At 33.2% G+C, this 16,855-nt stretch overlaps 1 protein-coding gene across 1 annotated transcript; it reads right to left on the reverse strand.

Annotated features, from left to right (window-relative positions):
- Window positions 1–1,535: 1,535 nt before the first annotated feature.
- On the reverse strand, window positions 1,536–5,260 carry LOC107904072 (phosphate transporter PHO1 homolog 3). The gene is made up of 11 exons (XM_016830341.2): window positions 4,289–5,260; window positions 3,891–4,212; window positions 3,756–3,804; window positions 3,606–3,677; window positions 3,385–3,514; window positions 3,189–3,309; window positions 2,844–3,102; window positions 2,639–2,743; window positions 2,518–2,562; window positions 1,989–2,417; window positions 1,536–1,907 (listed from the first exon to the last, which is right to left on the reverse strand). Exons 1-11 carry the CDS (start codon window positions 4,872–4,874, stop codon window positions 1,671–1,673), a joined length of 2,355 nt encoding a protein of 784 aa, XP_016685830.2. The 5' UTR covers window positions 4,875–5,260; the 3' UTR covers window positions 1,536–1,670.
- Window positions 5,261–16,855: the final 11,595 nt, after the last annotated feature.

Raw genomic sequence — 16,855 nt, forward strand, 5'->3', positions numbered from 1 at the left:
TAAGTCTATTTTCAAGAGAAACAAACTGAAACATTATACGAATATTAGTAATGAGATATCTAGTTTCGGGAATTTCAAATGAAATTTGATTATCAATCTTGAAGAATAAGGTATGAATAAATATGTGACTATTGTGTGGTGGACTGCTTTGTTATGAAAGAATAGTGTTAAGAGTTATATAAGTTTAAGTGAAAGTTAATGCAATAGGCCAAAAAGATGAGTGCAACATGAATGCAAAAGATGATTAACTAAAAAAAATGTAGCATTCCTTACTCGGGTTTAGGAATGAACTCGGGTAAGGGGTGTTACAACACTATTCTTCAAGTTGACAATAATGCAAAAGATGATAATTTGAAAAAGGCTTATAAGAAGCTTTTGTTTTTCATTTTTTTTTCATTTTATTTGTTAATTATTTGTTAGGTTTCATAGGAAAAATTGGATTCCTCTATTGGGAATGCTATTAGCGTGATTATGAATGAAGTTTATAAAAATAACATATTTATTGAGTTTTGGGGTTTATCAAAATCACATATTTACATATAATCGAGATTTAATTGTATGTGTTTAAATATAATTATATTTAATTATATGAGTTTGAGGATCAAATTGGTAGAAATTATAAATGTGGAGGGTTAAATTTTTTGAATTATTTAGAATTAGGATCAAATTAATAGAATGTGTAAGTATTGGTGACTAAATGTGTTATTTTATCAGTTAGAAAAAAAATCACCTCATCACTTCTGTTAACTATTTAATGGAGAGTGGCCAAAATAGAAATGATCTAAAATGTGAGTGACCAAAATAAAAATGATTTAAAACATTAATGACTAAATTGAAAATTTTCGTACATTAGTGACCAAAACAAAAATATACTAATAATTGAGTGGCTAATTCAATAATTTACTCATGCTTTAAATATCGCCATCAATAGCTTATTAGATTAAGAGTTGTTATTGATGATACCGAATTTAGCCCAACTCTTTATTATTGATATTGAATATTTACAAAAGAAAATGATTGAAGTTAGATTTGTATAACTTTGACTGAAATCTTCATAATACTGTGGTCTCATTTCCTGTTTTATATCCCTGTTTTAACTTTCTTTTTTCAGGAAAAAAAAATTAAAAAATAAAATTATTTTAAAGTATAATGATTTATTTTCTTAAATCCTTAAAATGGACGAAGAAATTAACGTTTTTTAACTTTGGGAACGCGGCATATACATGGATTGCCATGTAGATGTCATATTAGTAATTAATTAATCTTTTAAAATTTAAAAAATTAGAGAAAATAAAAATTATTTAAAACTATTTTTTTAAATTATTAAAAAATATAAAATTATCAAAATATTTTTTAATATTTTTAATTTTTAAAAAAATAAATAATTAATTATTAATGCTACATATACAGGTCAACAAAGTTAAAAGTTAACATTTTTATTCATTTTTAGGTGATTTGAAATTTCAAAATTTAAAATAGAGAGAAAATTAAACAAAAAAAATAGAAAAAAGAAAAAAATCATTATGGGTTAATCGTGATTGAATCAAGATATATTTGATAAATGCATTTACAATACAAAAGATTTGAGTCCCAGAATTTGTAGGATAAACAGCTTCTACACATTAAGAAAAGAATAAAATAGTAATAGCTTTTGGTTGAATTTGAACATCCTATTCCTCTTTGTCTTCATCTTCATCATAGTTGAAAGGTAACGGCACTGATTTGAATGCACGGTACTTCCCCACGTTGTTCAAATGCTCGTTTTCTATCCTGAAGAAATTCCACATGCCACGTCGGATGATCTCCAAGCTAGCCACTATGGTCACCAACGTTTGTTTATGCAAATCAAACAAGTTGAAGTTGAACACTGATTGCAGCCACGCAAATCTCAGCACAACATTCAGAACCTGTTTTGTAATGAACCAACATTGTTAGAACAGGTAACAGAATCAGAATTTCTTACCAAAATATTACGACTTTATGCTCACCATGGCACCAAAATATACGCTTTTGTTAGGGATAAGGAGTTTGTCTCTCAGCCATCGGTTCTTCGACTTCTGGTGCAGGAGTCCCCAGTCGTGGACAAGGTCCCAATAAGTACTGAAAATTGCAGCAGCAACCGAGAAAATGACGGCTAATACTTTCCAGCTTAACCCCTTGTTAAGACTGTAAGCAGTTCTTAAGCAAAGAGCGACGATGGTGATGAAATATTTCAATCCGTTGTGTCCTTGCTCGGGGGATTTCTCTTCGAACAAGCGACGCAGGCATTGAAGGAGGCGAGACCAATACGGGATCACCGCCACAATGAAGCTGAACGTGTTGAATACATCGCTGGTGTTGCAGGTGTTTCGTCGGTGTCTGAAGTCTCCCCAACCGTAGTAGCAAATGTAGGACTCGAGGCTCCGTAGTGCTTGCACCTGAAACGAAAAACAAAAGGGTCGTAAACGTTTTATTATCAATGACCATTTTTGAATGTAGTCTTGAATATGTCCAAACAGCAAGTTTCAAGTCACAAACCTGGCTAGTTAACTGATCTGCAAGGAAGAAATCTGGTAGAGTGACCTGCAGTAAAAAGTCGGTAACAGATTAATTTCACCGCTCCAATCATTTAAGTTCACGAGTTTGTTGATTCTATTACCTTGTAAAGAGGGGCACAGATACAATGGAACGAACATGTTAGGAAGAAGAGTCGACTGGATCGATATAAGATGTTGAATGGCAAGAAGAGTATGATAAACATAATCTGCAGAGCAAAGAAGAAACCAAGAAATCAGTTGTTAATCTTACATATATATTAGCACAAGAATAGTTCCTCACATTAGGGACAGATTCAATCATCTTACCACCACCAAGATCAAAGGGATGATTTCAGTGAATGCTTCGTAATCCTTTGTTTTCGGATCCATCTCCATATCAAGATTTGAAAGCACACTAGTTAGTGCCAGCACTGCAATACCAAAGCTTACAAGCAGCACTTCTCTATAGCCTAGCTCAGATCCCTGCTTGAAACCGAATATGAAGGCATAATTAACCCGATACCGCCTCCATAAGTATACATTGGCAGCATACATAAGCATGTGTAGAACAATGAATCCAAATAAACTGCACGAATTTTGTAAAAGCTTGTCAAACAAATGGATTTAAATACCAAATTAACTCGAATTGCATGGGGGCAGCTTCAACCCTACCTGTAAAGAGGGAACATGGTTTCCATGTACTGGATCCTTCCTTCCTCTCCCATGATATCTCGGGCACGAGCAATCAAAATAAGTGCTATTAGGAGAGCAAATGTGCATCCAGCAAAGAAACCTGAGGATAATACATGTATCTACTGAAAAACAATTGCTTACATCAATTCCTTAATACTTATGTATGAAGGAGTACCAGTAAAAAATGTTATTCTATGTCTTTGTTTCCTAGCTTTTGGTCTTAAAACGCTCATTCCTTTACTGCGGTTCGAGTTTGCGAAATGCTTGATGAATGTAGCTTCTACTCTCTCCATAAGTTTGGTAACCTGTTTGATTAAACATGCAAATGATGAGTAAATCCAAGGCATTAGCACCTTGAGGAAAGCTTCATTTTTAGTGAATAACCAAAGCTCTCACCTCGTCGGAGCTCCCTAGGTAAGAATTATCCACCATATTCATGTAAGATTTCGTAGCGTTCCTTGAAGTGATCTGAAAGCATGAATAACAAAGTTGATTAATAAAAAAGGGTATATATATACAAACATACACATTTACGTACATACATACCTTGTCATATTTTTTCATGATTTTTGAGAAGGCTAATGTGTTTAAGAAGCTGTTTCAACATCAGAACGAATTAGCCATACGAATTTGAAACAGAGAAAATGATGAAATAATCAATGTAAGCATCGCTTTTCGTACCTAAAACTCTTGAGAAGGCGCAGTTTTTGATAGAATGCAACAAAAGCTAGCTTAAGTTGGCCCTCAACTTTCTTAAGATTTTCCCTATTAAACTTCAGCTCAGTCTGCTTAGGTACGTTTAGAAAACCTTTAATGGTTGATCGAGGTGTCTCAAGAGTGTTGTTGATTTTAACACGGTTTAGAATTTGCAACGGAGCTGGTTTACGACCCTTAAGGTCATTGTTCACTGGCTTTTGAACTTGAACAATTTCTTCTTTATCCTCATCTGATTCTTCATGTCTGCTTGGTCCTTCTTCAATGACTTCCATGTGTTCAGCTCTCCCTGCAAATGAGCCATAAACACGTTCACAAAATTGGGTCTCTCCCCTAAGTACTAAACATATATGTCTTGTGCTTACTGCTTGCCCTGGCACCAGCTGGAGTCGAAGCAGCCAAGGCGGCGGTTGAGGCGGCCACGTCAGAAGCAAGACGGGTTATCTCGCCGGACCTGTCTTCCCACGACCATCCTTGAGGGTTCTCCACTTTGATTCTGAAAGCAATCAAAGCATCCATTTGCTTGTTCAAGATCTCTGCCTCTTTGGTCACTTCTTCCACCTTGGACTTGTAGAACTTGTTCACCTTATTGAACTCATCATCCAATCTTCTAAAAAACACCAACTCGTACTCTGCCCCATCGTCGGCTTGCATAAGGAAAGTCGTTTCGTAGCTCCGGGAACCGTTACGGTCGACGGAGTTAACTAAAATCGGTTGCTCTTCGATATCCGGTGAAGACGGACTGGTGGGGTGGTTGTGCCTATGGATCAAACCACTGAAAGCTCGATACAGTGTGAGCTTTCGTTTCAGACCACCTGGGGTGGCTGGTGGTCTGGCCCGCTGCTTGAAACCATGGATTTCTTTTAAACGGGTCTTGAGAAAAACATAGTCCATGTATGCTTCTTGCCATTCCGGCACCATTTGAGATGTAAACTCCTTCCCGAACTTCATGTTGCCCGGTTCTGGTTTTGGCACAGTTGGGTTCTTGTGCTTTTTTCACTGTACAATCAGATAATTGAAAGTGAAAATCAAAATTCTAAAAACGACAATATTGAAAATGAAGGGTTCAACAATCGAAGGCAAGTTGGGTTCATTGGAAAAACTTGGTTGTATTTATGAAGGTGAAAACTCTCTTTCATTCTTGGCTATGTATTGCTGCTCCGCCATCCAGGAAAAGAAATTTCAACTTTGGATAAAAGAAAAGAAAATATCCTAGTCTGCGGTGGGCTACGTCTGATTATCTTTTCTAGGGGATTATGAAACTTCTCTCAACTTTACTACATAATTGATACTCTTTCTGAATTATATTTTCTTACTCCATTTTTAATAGCCAATACATGAAAAAATAATGACAGTAGTTTAATTATATTTGGCAATTTTTAAATAAGTATTTTTTTATCAAATATATAAACATTAAACAATTGAAATAAAAATATAATAAAATTTAAAAAGTATGATAAATGAAAAGAAATTAGTTGAAATTATTAATATTATTATAAAAATGTAAAATAATTTGTAAAGAAGTTGTTTAAAATTTATTAAAAAGTTATACAAACTGTACATATTATAAGAATTTCTCCATTCATAAATTATAAGAATTAATTTATTTAAAAATTTTTAAAATTATTAAAAAAAATTTCCATTCATAAAATCATTGTATTTGAGCTCTAATAAAATGCATTAATAATAAAATATTTAATAGTAGAATCAAAATGTTCAGTTATCTAATTACAGTCCGGAAGATTTTTGTACATTTTAATAGAAACAAACGTGGAACCACGAAAAACGACTCTTATAATTTTCACAAAATTTAAATATTTATTTTACAATTTTTAATTTTTAATGATTTTCACAATCTTTTAATTTGTCAAATTTTTTGATAATTTTTACAACTTATTAATATTTATATAGTGCTTTTAATAATTTTTAATTTTTTCTATAAATTTTAAAAGTTATTTTACTTTTTTTATAATAATATTAATAATTTCAACTAATTTCTTTTCATTTATCATATTTTTATTTTTTATTTTTCTAATGTATATTTTTTTTCTAGGTTTTATATATTTTAAAGTTTTTATATATTTATTTCATTTATTATAATTTTTATGTTTATATATATTTGATAAAAGAAAATACTTATTTTTTTAAAAAAGACACCACATGGCACTATGTGATTGGCCACCAGTTTTTTTTAACATCTGTTAAAAAAAGAACTAAAAAAAAATTAAGGGAGGTATAATTTAGGTACCAAATTGAGCAAAAAAACAAATCAAGTACCAAAGTAAAAAATTGGGTATACTTTAGGGGCCAAATTGTGAATTAAGCTTAATTTAGATTTAACCAATGATTTTGGATTCAGATAGGTGGTCGAACCGGTCAAGTCATCGGTTTTTGGTTTTTTCAATTTAAATCTAATAAATTATTAAAAATTAACAAAATTAACAAAATATGGTTCAACCCATTTTTTAACTCAATTCAACTGGACAAGTTAATTTATCTTTTGCCTCTCTCCGAACTAGTATCCTAATAAAATCTCGCTCCAGTTTAAACAATATTGAATTCATCTCATTTTAACAATATAAAGTTAATAATATGAAAATGTTGGGTCGAATTTATAATAAATTAAAATTTAAAATAATTCAAACTTGAAAGGGTTAAAATCATAAATAATTTAAATTTATTAATAACACAGTTCTGATCCACAAATTGAAATGAAGTTGAATTCACCTAATCCATATTAACATTGACTGCATATAGGCCAATACATTATAAAATTATACAGGTATTATTTATAAAAGGCTAACAAACTACTGGTCTAATGACAACTTATACTTGGATTCAAGTACAAAATTTTAGAATGTAATGTACATAAAAAAAAATATTAAATGAAAGTTGAACCCCTCTCTGTCGGACCCAACTTTTGACCTGCCTTTTTGTGGTGTAGCAGGTGAAGGAAGTACTCGTTGTCTCATTCTGTCTTTTATCCTTTTTTTTATAATAATTTCCAAAAAGACACTGTTTTTTTAAAGACTAAACATTCAAAGCCTAACTTCCACAAAAGCCTTTTCTTTTGAATATTCTTGCAGGCACCTCGGTTTAGCTTTAAACTATTGCTACGCATCTGCCAAATCTTTGTTCGATTCTTGCCTATTGTTTATTAAAAGATTATTATTATTATTATTTTACTGAAACATCAGATTTATTATTAGGCTAAATTTTAGAAATATGCTGAAAAAATTGAAAAATATGTTTTTTTAATTTATTGATTTATGTTGTTTTGGGAGAGAGAAAGGAAAACGCATCTTATAGGGCACGTTCGTATTTTCACTAATGTGGTAAAAACGCGTCTTGTAAGACGTGTTTTCACTTTGCTAAATTTTTTTTTTCATTTTTTTCTTGCAGATGGAAATTGAAAGTTTGTAGATTTATTTTTTGTTTGTGTTTGAGATAGACATGGTTATAATTTTAAGGAATGCTTGAATTTACAGTGGTGACGTGGACCTGGGTGACCTACAAATTTCATCTGCCATGTTGGTATGGAGCTATCACCTGGGAAGTTGGATCGCATTACAACTCAAGGTCCCAATTCACGGTGATTATACGGTTTGGAGTTGAAGTGTAACTAGGGCTTCAAGTTTCCAAAGGTTATGCTGTCAAAGGATGGAGTATATCTGGGGTCGTAGTTGATAGTGGTTATGCAAGCACGACAACGAGTTTTTCTCATCAAAAGAGGATGCTTTTTAAAATTCATACACAAGTACGAGGAAGAAAAATGTAGTGGCATCTCCATATAATCAAGTAATTTGTTTTACCCATCTCCACCAAAGGCGGTGACCTCGTTACTATAACCTATGACAAAATTAGGGTGTACCAAGTTTTATAACAAGGTCACTGCCTTTGGTGGAGATGGATAAAACGAATTATTTGATTATACTGGAAGACCCCTGTGATTTTCTTCCTCAAACTTGTGTATGGGTTTTTATAAAGCATGCTCCTTTGACGAGGAAAAACTCGTTGTCGTGCCCGTATAACCATTGTCAACTACGACCCCAATTATGCTCCATCTTTTGACAACATAACCTTTGTAAACTTGAAGCTCTAGTTACACTTCAACTGGAGATTGTATAATCACTGTCAACTTGGACCTAGAGTTGCAAAGTGATCCCAGTTTCTTAGGTGGTGGCTCTAAACTTAAAGCTTTTTGAATCCTCGGACCCGTATATGGCAACTAAACAAACTGCAATACGAATTTATTAATTTTAGCACATGCCTAATATTTAATTTCAAATGCTGAAATAAAAAAATGATAATTTTGAAATTTAGAAACTAACCTCCTCTTCGGTTTGTTAATCTAAAGCTAGTTGGATATCCTCGAGCTCGGTTAGTATACCGTTGTGTCTCGTGGGGTTATTCCACCTATTCAAATAATATTTTTTTTTCAAATTACAACAATGAAAAATAAAAATGATAATGATATTACCAAATGAATTTTACCATATTACGAGTGGGAATTCGTAAGGGAGTTTCACTCGGGGGAGTAAAAATGGTAGTTGATACCATGCCCACGTGTAGCAACCTAATAGTCAGTGGTGTTGAAAAGTGTGGTTTCAGAACCCCATTTTCATAAACTGAGATATTTACGGAGTTATATTAGGAGTGAATTAAATTTTGGTCAGGTAATTTTGTCGAATTAGTATTTAATTAGGGTACATTGATTAAATCATAAAAGCATCAAAAGTTCAATTGTTAGTAAATCATAATGTAGAACATGACTAAGGGACTCATAAGGCAATTAAACCATTGGTTTAATAATAGTGGACGGTAACAAGGAGTTTGATGGTTAAAAATGTTATAAAATTTTGAATTTAAAAATAAATAAAAATTACTAAAAACAAAAGTAATAAAATATAGATAGTGGAAAAAAAGAACAAAACATTTTCATCTCTCTTCATGCAACCGAAACCAAGGAAAGGAGAAAAAGAAGGTTCGACTACGGAGTTTTATGTTTCAAATTTCAATTTGGTTAGTCCAATTTAAACATTTTCTTGTGGCTTTTATGTTTTTGGAATCTTGGAAGCTTAAGTTAGCTGGCCCATGTCGTATTTTTTGATATTGTTAAAGATTGGAGATTTTACCATTGTTGAATAGTTGAAGTTTTAGATGTCAATTTGATAGCTTTTAAGTTTAGAATTGAACAATGACTAATTATAAAGTCAATTGATGACTTTGTGCAATAGGGGATAAAGTGCACAAATTTCAAAATTTGTGGTAGAAATGAAAAATAGGAAGTCCAATAAGGACTATAGTGAAACCAACATGAAAAATGGAGGCAAGATTTGAAAGTTATGTTAGTCCCGATTTTAGGGACTAAATTGAATAAAATGAAAAAGCTACATAAATTAACAATTGAATGTGAAAATGGTTTTATATTGATAAATTTTTATTTTTTCTTAATCCATAGCTAAAGCCAACCCGAGTTCCTCGAAAAAGAAAGGAAAAGACAAAGTCATCGACGAATAGCTTGAAGTTTATGGTTTGTGTTTCTATAATCCGAACTGTCTTGTAATTACTGCATATTGACTTGTTTGTGCATGGTAAGAATGTAAGGTGAGATCATTTGTTAAAATGAGATGCATTGGATTGATTTGAATTGATTATAGACTATGAGGACTAAATTGAATATATGTGAAAAATGTATATGTTTATGCAAATCTGAAATTGAATATATATTGAGATGATTTATTGCTTCCATATGTTGTATAAATGTATTCATGTGAATTAAGGTATTGGTTGATAATGGAATTTGTAATGAATACCTTATTAACTATTCGGAAAGAGTTAGATATAGTTGGCATGCCATAGGATAGGAAGAGTTTAAGGTTACTTCGACTATAAGTCGATAAGGCACTGGGTGCTAGTTTGCTTCGATTATATTGATAAAACACTAGTGTCAAACTTATTGATAAGTGTTGGACGCAACTATTTACTTTAGATTTATCCGATGAGGCACTGAGTGCCAAACAGGTGTGTTGGTTGGATCCATGTATCCGTTCGAGTCCTAGTCATGTTAATAGGGAAATAAATGGTAAAAACGAAATATTTTATATTGAAATGACAAATGAAAATGAAATGTGAAATGAAATATGAAATTGTGGAATGAGTTGAGAACATTGATAAATTATGTTCATTGAACTCATGAATTTGGAAATTGAGATGGAATGTGCCATTATATGAATTGAGTGATCAATTGACAATATGAAATGTAATTGCCATGTCTTAATATTAGTAAAATGTGTTAGATTTGATCAAAGAATGTGAAAAATGGTATAGGTAATATGTTATTTGCATATTATTATTTATTTTAATTTATGCATTTAAATTAATTTATGTTATGCTTTAATGTTCAGATTATAGAAATACCACTAAATTATACTTAGCATGCAATTTTTTTCTGTGCACAGGCTAGGTACTTTTTGATTCGATCGTTAACCTTAGCATCTAGTAGAAATCCCAAACTCAAGTGTTGGTGATGTTTTATTTTGGGCCATGACATGTACCTAGGGTGTCATTTCTATAATGTCTTATTTTAGATTCTTGTTGGCATTTTGAGAGTAATGTATATTAATGTATATAAATATGTATGGAAGTGTTGGGAATGGTCATGTTAATGCTATCTTGTTGAAGTAATTTGACATATATACTTAATGGTTTAACTAGTGAGTAGATATTATGCTAAAAGATGTGTTTGGTTAGTACATGGTTGTGAGAGATATGGATGGTATACTTGTGTTGAACTTGTAATATTTGCTAAGTTTTGGTTCATGTTGTTATGGTTGAAATTGAGTTATTTCAATATGTTTTAAAGGTTAAATGATATATGCTTGGTTGAATATGTTGAGGTGCCTTTGAAGGCATATCAGAATGGTTTGAATATTGTATTTTGTTTAATTTTGAATTGTTAATTGAGGTGCCAATTGTGGCATATCGGTTAGGCACTTAGGATGGTTGTTATAAATGATGTTTTTGGTATGATTTTGATGCTTTTGAATTGGTTGAGATATGGTGTAATGTTTGCTTGTGGCATAAATGAACTAGGGATAAAAACCTTGTTTTAAAAGGTTTCTTTAGGTACACATGGCCTGATACACGACCATGTGTCATACACAGGCATATGGCATGGTCGTGTGTCTGTAGGTTTTGGATGATTTTTTATACACATGACCCAGCTACACTGTCGTGTGACATCTTTTGAATATTTGCACTTTTGACCCAGACGACATCAATGAGTCACATGGTTATTCGCACGACCATGTGACTCCAACCACACACGCCATCAGGCTATTACATGACTTGTCGACATGGCAGTGTGTCTCATTGCACACAGCCTTAACCTTCTATACGGTTAGAGGACACAACTGTGTGACCCCTGTTTGCAAAATTTTCCTATCATTTTGTTTTTGTTTCAAATTGATCTCTGTTTGATGCCAGGTTAATTTTAAGCTTTCATAAGCTTGATATAAACACAAATTTTGGTTGTAATGCTTGTTATACTTGATTATATGCGATATATTGATATTTAACTAAGATTTTGAACTATAATTCAGATGAAAATGTTTCATAATTGTTTGTAGCATTCTATTACTCGGTTCAACGATCAGGTCGAGTAATGGGTGTTACACTTAGTGGTATCAGAGCTATCGATTTAGCCGATTCTCTGACTAAATCAAGCTCAGAATCAAGTTTAGAGGTAATGTCATAATTGAGTCGAGTTTGAGTCGGGATTTAGATGCTAGTTATTATGTTTCTATTTTTATAGTTAAAAGATGTCAAGAGAATATGGAAATGAAGTTAATCAGAGTATTCATAGTAGTGGACACTCTGTTGAGAATGAAATTAGGGTTGAATCGGTAGCACCGAGCGTATATTCAGCTGGAGCTCAACAACATAGGGTTGATAGAAATGGAAATGAGGGACAAGATGAAACAAAATATACTTTGAGCTATAGCTGATGCTCTTCAGAGAGTGGTGAGAGCTACTCCTATGGTAGTACACGTGCTTGTTGTTTGACGGGCCTTGATTAAGGAATTGTAAACGTATGGTGCTATTGAATATTTGGGCTTGAAAGGGGTTGATTCCTCAACTACCAAAGTTTGGTTAGAATCAACTAAATGAATTTTGTAACAACTTGAATGCACCCCGCAAGAATGTGTAATCTGTGTTATTTCTCTGCTACAAGGAGACGTGGTGGCAGACAATTACACACCACGTACCTACTGAGCGAGCAGACTGAGAGTTCTTTCAAGTTGAGTTCCAAAAAAAGTATGTCAAAGAATTATACCTAGAAGATTAGAAGCAAGAGTTTTTATTACTGAAACAGAATGAGATGTCTGTAGCCGATTATGAATACGAGTTTCTACGACACAGTAAATACGCCTCTGAATTTGTACCTTTCAAATTTGAAAGTTGTAAACATTTTCTATGTGGTTTGTGCAACGAAGTAAGAGTTCAGCTAGTAACACAACGAATTTCAAAGTTTGTTGATCCAATTGAGTGAGCAAAAATGGTGGAGCCATCTTTGGGTCTTGACAAGAAAATAAAGCCTACTTGAGTTGCAGGGAAGCTAACAGGAACTGCTAGTTCACATTCGTTACCTAAATGGACTAGAGATTCATGTGGAAATTGGAGATCGACTTTAAAGCCTGATGAATCCGAAGAAACTGATATTGTTAACCATCTGTGTTAGTGGGTAGTGTGCGAGGTCCTGCTTAGGATTTTGATTTACTGAACTGTGAACACTGCGAGAAAAGCATTGAAGTGAATGTTAGAAGTTGTTGCGAACCTATTTCTGTTGTGGATTGTTGGAACATTTTGCTTGTAAGTGCTCAAGAAATGATAATGCAGCTCTTGTCCCTATCGAGAGGTCTACACCTGTAGCTAGGGGTCAAGGGACTAATCGTGGTAGTTTTGTATTGAGAGGTGGTTCGAGAAAGGGGAACGAAGTTGTTGTTCATCAGTCAAAGGCTAAAGTGTTGGCTTGAGCATATGTTGTATGAACTCGTGAGGAATGTGATGTTATCGATGTTGTAGTAGGTATCTTTCTTCTATTCTTTGTGCCTATTAATGCTTTGATAGACCTTGGATCCTCACATTCTTATATTAATGCTAATTTGGTTAAATCAAAAAGTTTAAAATTTGATACGTCAAAAGTGGCTATGGTCGTATCGAGCCCTTTAGTGCAAATAGTGTTAGTCGATCAAGTGTGTAGGCGGTGTCCGTTAGAGATTAAGAACGTATCTTCTCTTGTTGACCTATTAATTATTCCATTTGGTGATTTCAATCTGGTTTTGGGTATGGATTGATTAACCAAGCATGGAGTGATATTGGATTGCCGTAAAAAGAAGTTTCTAGTTTAGAGTGCTGTTGGAAATGCGATAAAAGTGAATAATGGTGTTAGAACGAGTGATTCAACTTATATCATTTCATCAATTCAAGCTAATAAACTTCTAAATCAAGGCTGTGAAGCTTTTCTGGCCTATGTTAATAACTCAAATGCTGATGATAATAAGATAAACAAGATTCAATCTGTTTGTAAATTTCTTGATGTATTTCTCGAGGAATTATTGGGTTTACCACCAGATCAGGAAATTGAGTTCGCAATTGAAGTGTCCCTTGGTATGACTTCGGTATCGATTTCCCTTTATTGTATGACACTGGCAAAGCTAAAAGAATTGAAAGTTCAGTTACAAGATTTACTGGATTGTGCTTTATACACCCTATTATATCGCCCTGTGGAGCCCTAGTATTGAAAATGTATTGTGACTTACGGGAATTGTATTGGTGGTTTGATATGAAAAGAGAGATAGTCGAGTTCGTTGCCAAATGTTTAACTTATCAGCGAGTTAAAGCGAAACATACGGTTCCCGTTGGACTTCTCTAGCCTATCTTTATTCCTGAATGGAAATGAGAGTTGATAACGATAGATTTTGTGATTAGGTTATTATTATTTGTGAGAAAAAGAAATGCCACTTGGGTGATAGTTGTCGATTTACGAAGTCAAGCCATTTTATTGTAGTTAGAACCGAATGGTCACTTCCGAAGTTAGCTAAAACTTACATTCGAGAAATAGTTATATTACACAACTTACCTATGTCGATTATTTTTTATCAGGATACTCGGTTCACTTCGAGATTTTGGAAGCAATATCATAAATATTTAAGTATGAGATTAAATTTCAACATTGTCTTTCACCCGTAGATGGATGGAAAATCGGAATGAGTTATTCAGATTTTGGAGGATATGCTTCGAGCCTACATAATTGATTTTGAAGCAGGCTTGGAATGTTATTTACCATTAACTGAATTTGCGTATAATAATAGTTTTCGGTTGAGCATTCAAATGGCCCCGTATGGAGCATTATATGGTTGAAGGTGTCGAACACCTTTTTGTTGGTCAGATTTATGTTAAAGAAAAGTTGTTGGGCTGTAATTGATTTAGGAAACAGAAGATATAGTTAAGGTGATCAGAGACAAATTAAAAGTAGCTTTTGATAGACAGAAATCATACGCGAATCTGAAACGTCGTGATATTGAGTTTTCTATGGGTGATAAAGTGTTTTTAAAGGTTTCTCTGTGGAAGAAAGTTCTACGATTCGACTAGAAAGGAAAGTTGAGTCCTCAATTTACTAGACCACATGAAATCACCAAAAGGGTTGGACCAGTTGCATGTTGGTTAGCATTATCGACAGAGTTACAAATGATACATGATGTTTTTCACGTGTCGATGCTTAGGAGATATCAATTGGATCTGTCTTATGTTACTTTGACGAAAGAAATTGAAATTTAGCCCGACTTGTTATACAAGGAAGAACCGGTTGAAATTCTAGTTTATGAGGCAAAATAATTAAGAAATAAACTCATCCCACTCGTGAAAGTCTTATTGCGTAGCAATAGTATGGAAGAAGTGACTTGGGAACAGGAAAAAAACGATGAGATCCCAATATCCCCACCTATTTTCAGGAAAATTTTGAGGGCAAAATTTCTTTAGGGGGAGAATTTTAAAGTTTTGTGGTTTTGAAACCATGACCTATAAATCGGGCTCATAAATATTTTTATTAAAAATTTACGGAGTTATATTAGGATTGAATTTAATTTTGGTCAAGTAAATTTGTTGAATTAGTGTTTAATCAGGGTAAAGAGACAAAATCGTAAAAGTGCCAAAAGTTCAATTGTTAGTAAATCATAATATAGAACATCACTAAGGGACTTATAAGATAATTAAACCATTGGTTTAATAATAGTGGACGATAAAAAGGAGTTTTATGCATACGACCACAGTTTGTTACACGGCCTAGCGACATGATCGTTGACATCTTTTGGATATTTGTATTTTTGACCCACATGACATCTCTGAGTTACATGGTTGTTCGCACGGTCGTGTGACTCTAGCAACACATGCCATCAGGCTGTTATACGACTTGCCCACATAGCCGTGTGTCTCACCTCACACGGCCTCAGCCTTTTACATGATCAGGGGACACGGCTGTGTGACCCCTGTTTGCAGAATTTTCCTATCTTTTCTTGTTCTTATCTCAAATTGATCCTTGTTTGATATCAAGTTGATTTTAAGCTTTTGTAAGCTTGAGTTAAACGCAATTTTCTTGTTAAACTTGATTATATGCGATATAATGATATTTAACTAAGATTTTGAATTATAATTTGGATGTAAATGTTTCGTAATTATTTGTAGCATTCTAGTACTGGGGTTTGGCGATCGGATCGGGTAATGCATGTTACACCATGATTGAAGAAGGAACATGCAATTGCCGATTTTAACTTTTTTTAGTATTGTTGCTCGAAACATTTCTCAGTACAATGTTGCCAGCACCGTTAATCCCCAACTAAGTCATCCTGTTTCTTTCAAGTTGACTAGTAGTAGTAGCCATCTTAAATGTACCGGATTGAGGGATTTATCCGACATTAGCATACCTTCGATCAACTTCAAGATGAATGCTCACATGAATTGTTCTTTTTCAATTCATTCGTAGAAGTCTCTATAGTTTTGAATTTGTCCTCCAACCATCTCATATCAATACGACTAACCCTAAACTTGTTGGACACATTCCCTAGTAGTTGCTCGCATGTTGCACTCCAATCAACACAAGTCACTGGCCCCATAATAGCTTCCCCATCGAAAGTTAGACCGAGTTGTAAACTAATGTTTTTGAGTGTAATTGTACACTCACCGTAGGGAAGATGAAATGTGTGTGTAACAACCCGATTTTCAGTGGTGACAAAATAGTGGTTTTGAGACCACAAATTTCCATCGTGCCGACTCGTAAATATTATTTATAGAATATTTATAGAGTCATTAGAGTCTTATTAAAATTTTGTTAAGAAATTTTAACGTTTAGATAGCTAATTAAAAAAAAGGACAAAATTGTAAAAGGTGCAAAATTTAGTAACTATTGCATTTAGATGATTTAATAGCTTAAATAATAAATGTGGAAAGACCAATAAGGAAATTAAACCTTATTTCTTGATAATGGACGGTTTTGGAGTGAATTTTTAAAGAAAAATTGAAAGTAAATTAAGTATAATGGTAATTTTGTAATTAAAACAAAATCAAAACAATATTATGTAAAGAAATAAGTCTTTCTTCTTCATTTTTCTTCTTCCATAGCTGAAAATACCATGGATGTTTAGCTTGGAGAATCAGCTAGGTTAAACTCATTACATGTAAGTGACTTTTGTATCTGTTCTTTGTAATTTTTATGTTTTTAAGATCATTACAACTAGGTCCAACTAGCCCGTATCTTCGTTTTTGAATCTATTAAAAATTTAAAAGTTTTCATTGATCAATCTTGAATGTTATTGATGATAACTATGTATTTGAAGTTTTGATTGTGGTATTTGGTGATTTTGTGAAGTGATTTT

This window comes from Gossypium hirsutum, chromosome D05, assembly GCF_007990345.1.
Source record: "Gossypium hirsutum isolate 1008001.06 chromosome D05, Gossypium_hirsutum_v2.1, whole genome shotgun sequence".
Classification (NCBI taxonomy): domain Eukaryota; kingdom Viridiplantae; phylum Streptophyta; class Magnoliopsida; order Malvales; family Malvaceae; genus Gossypium; species Gossypium hirsutum.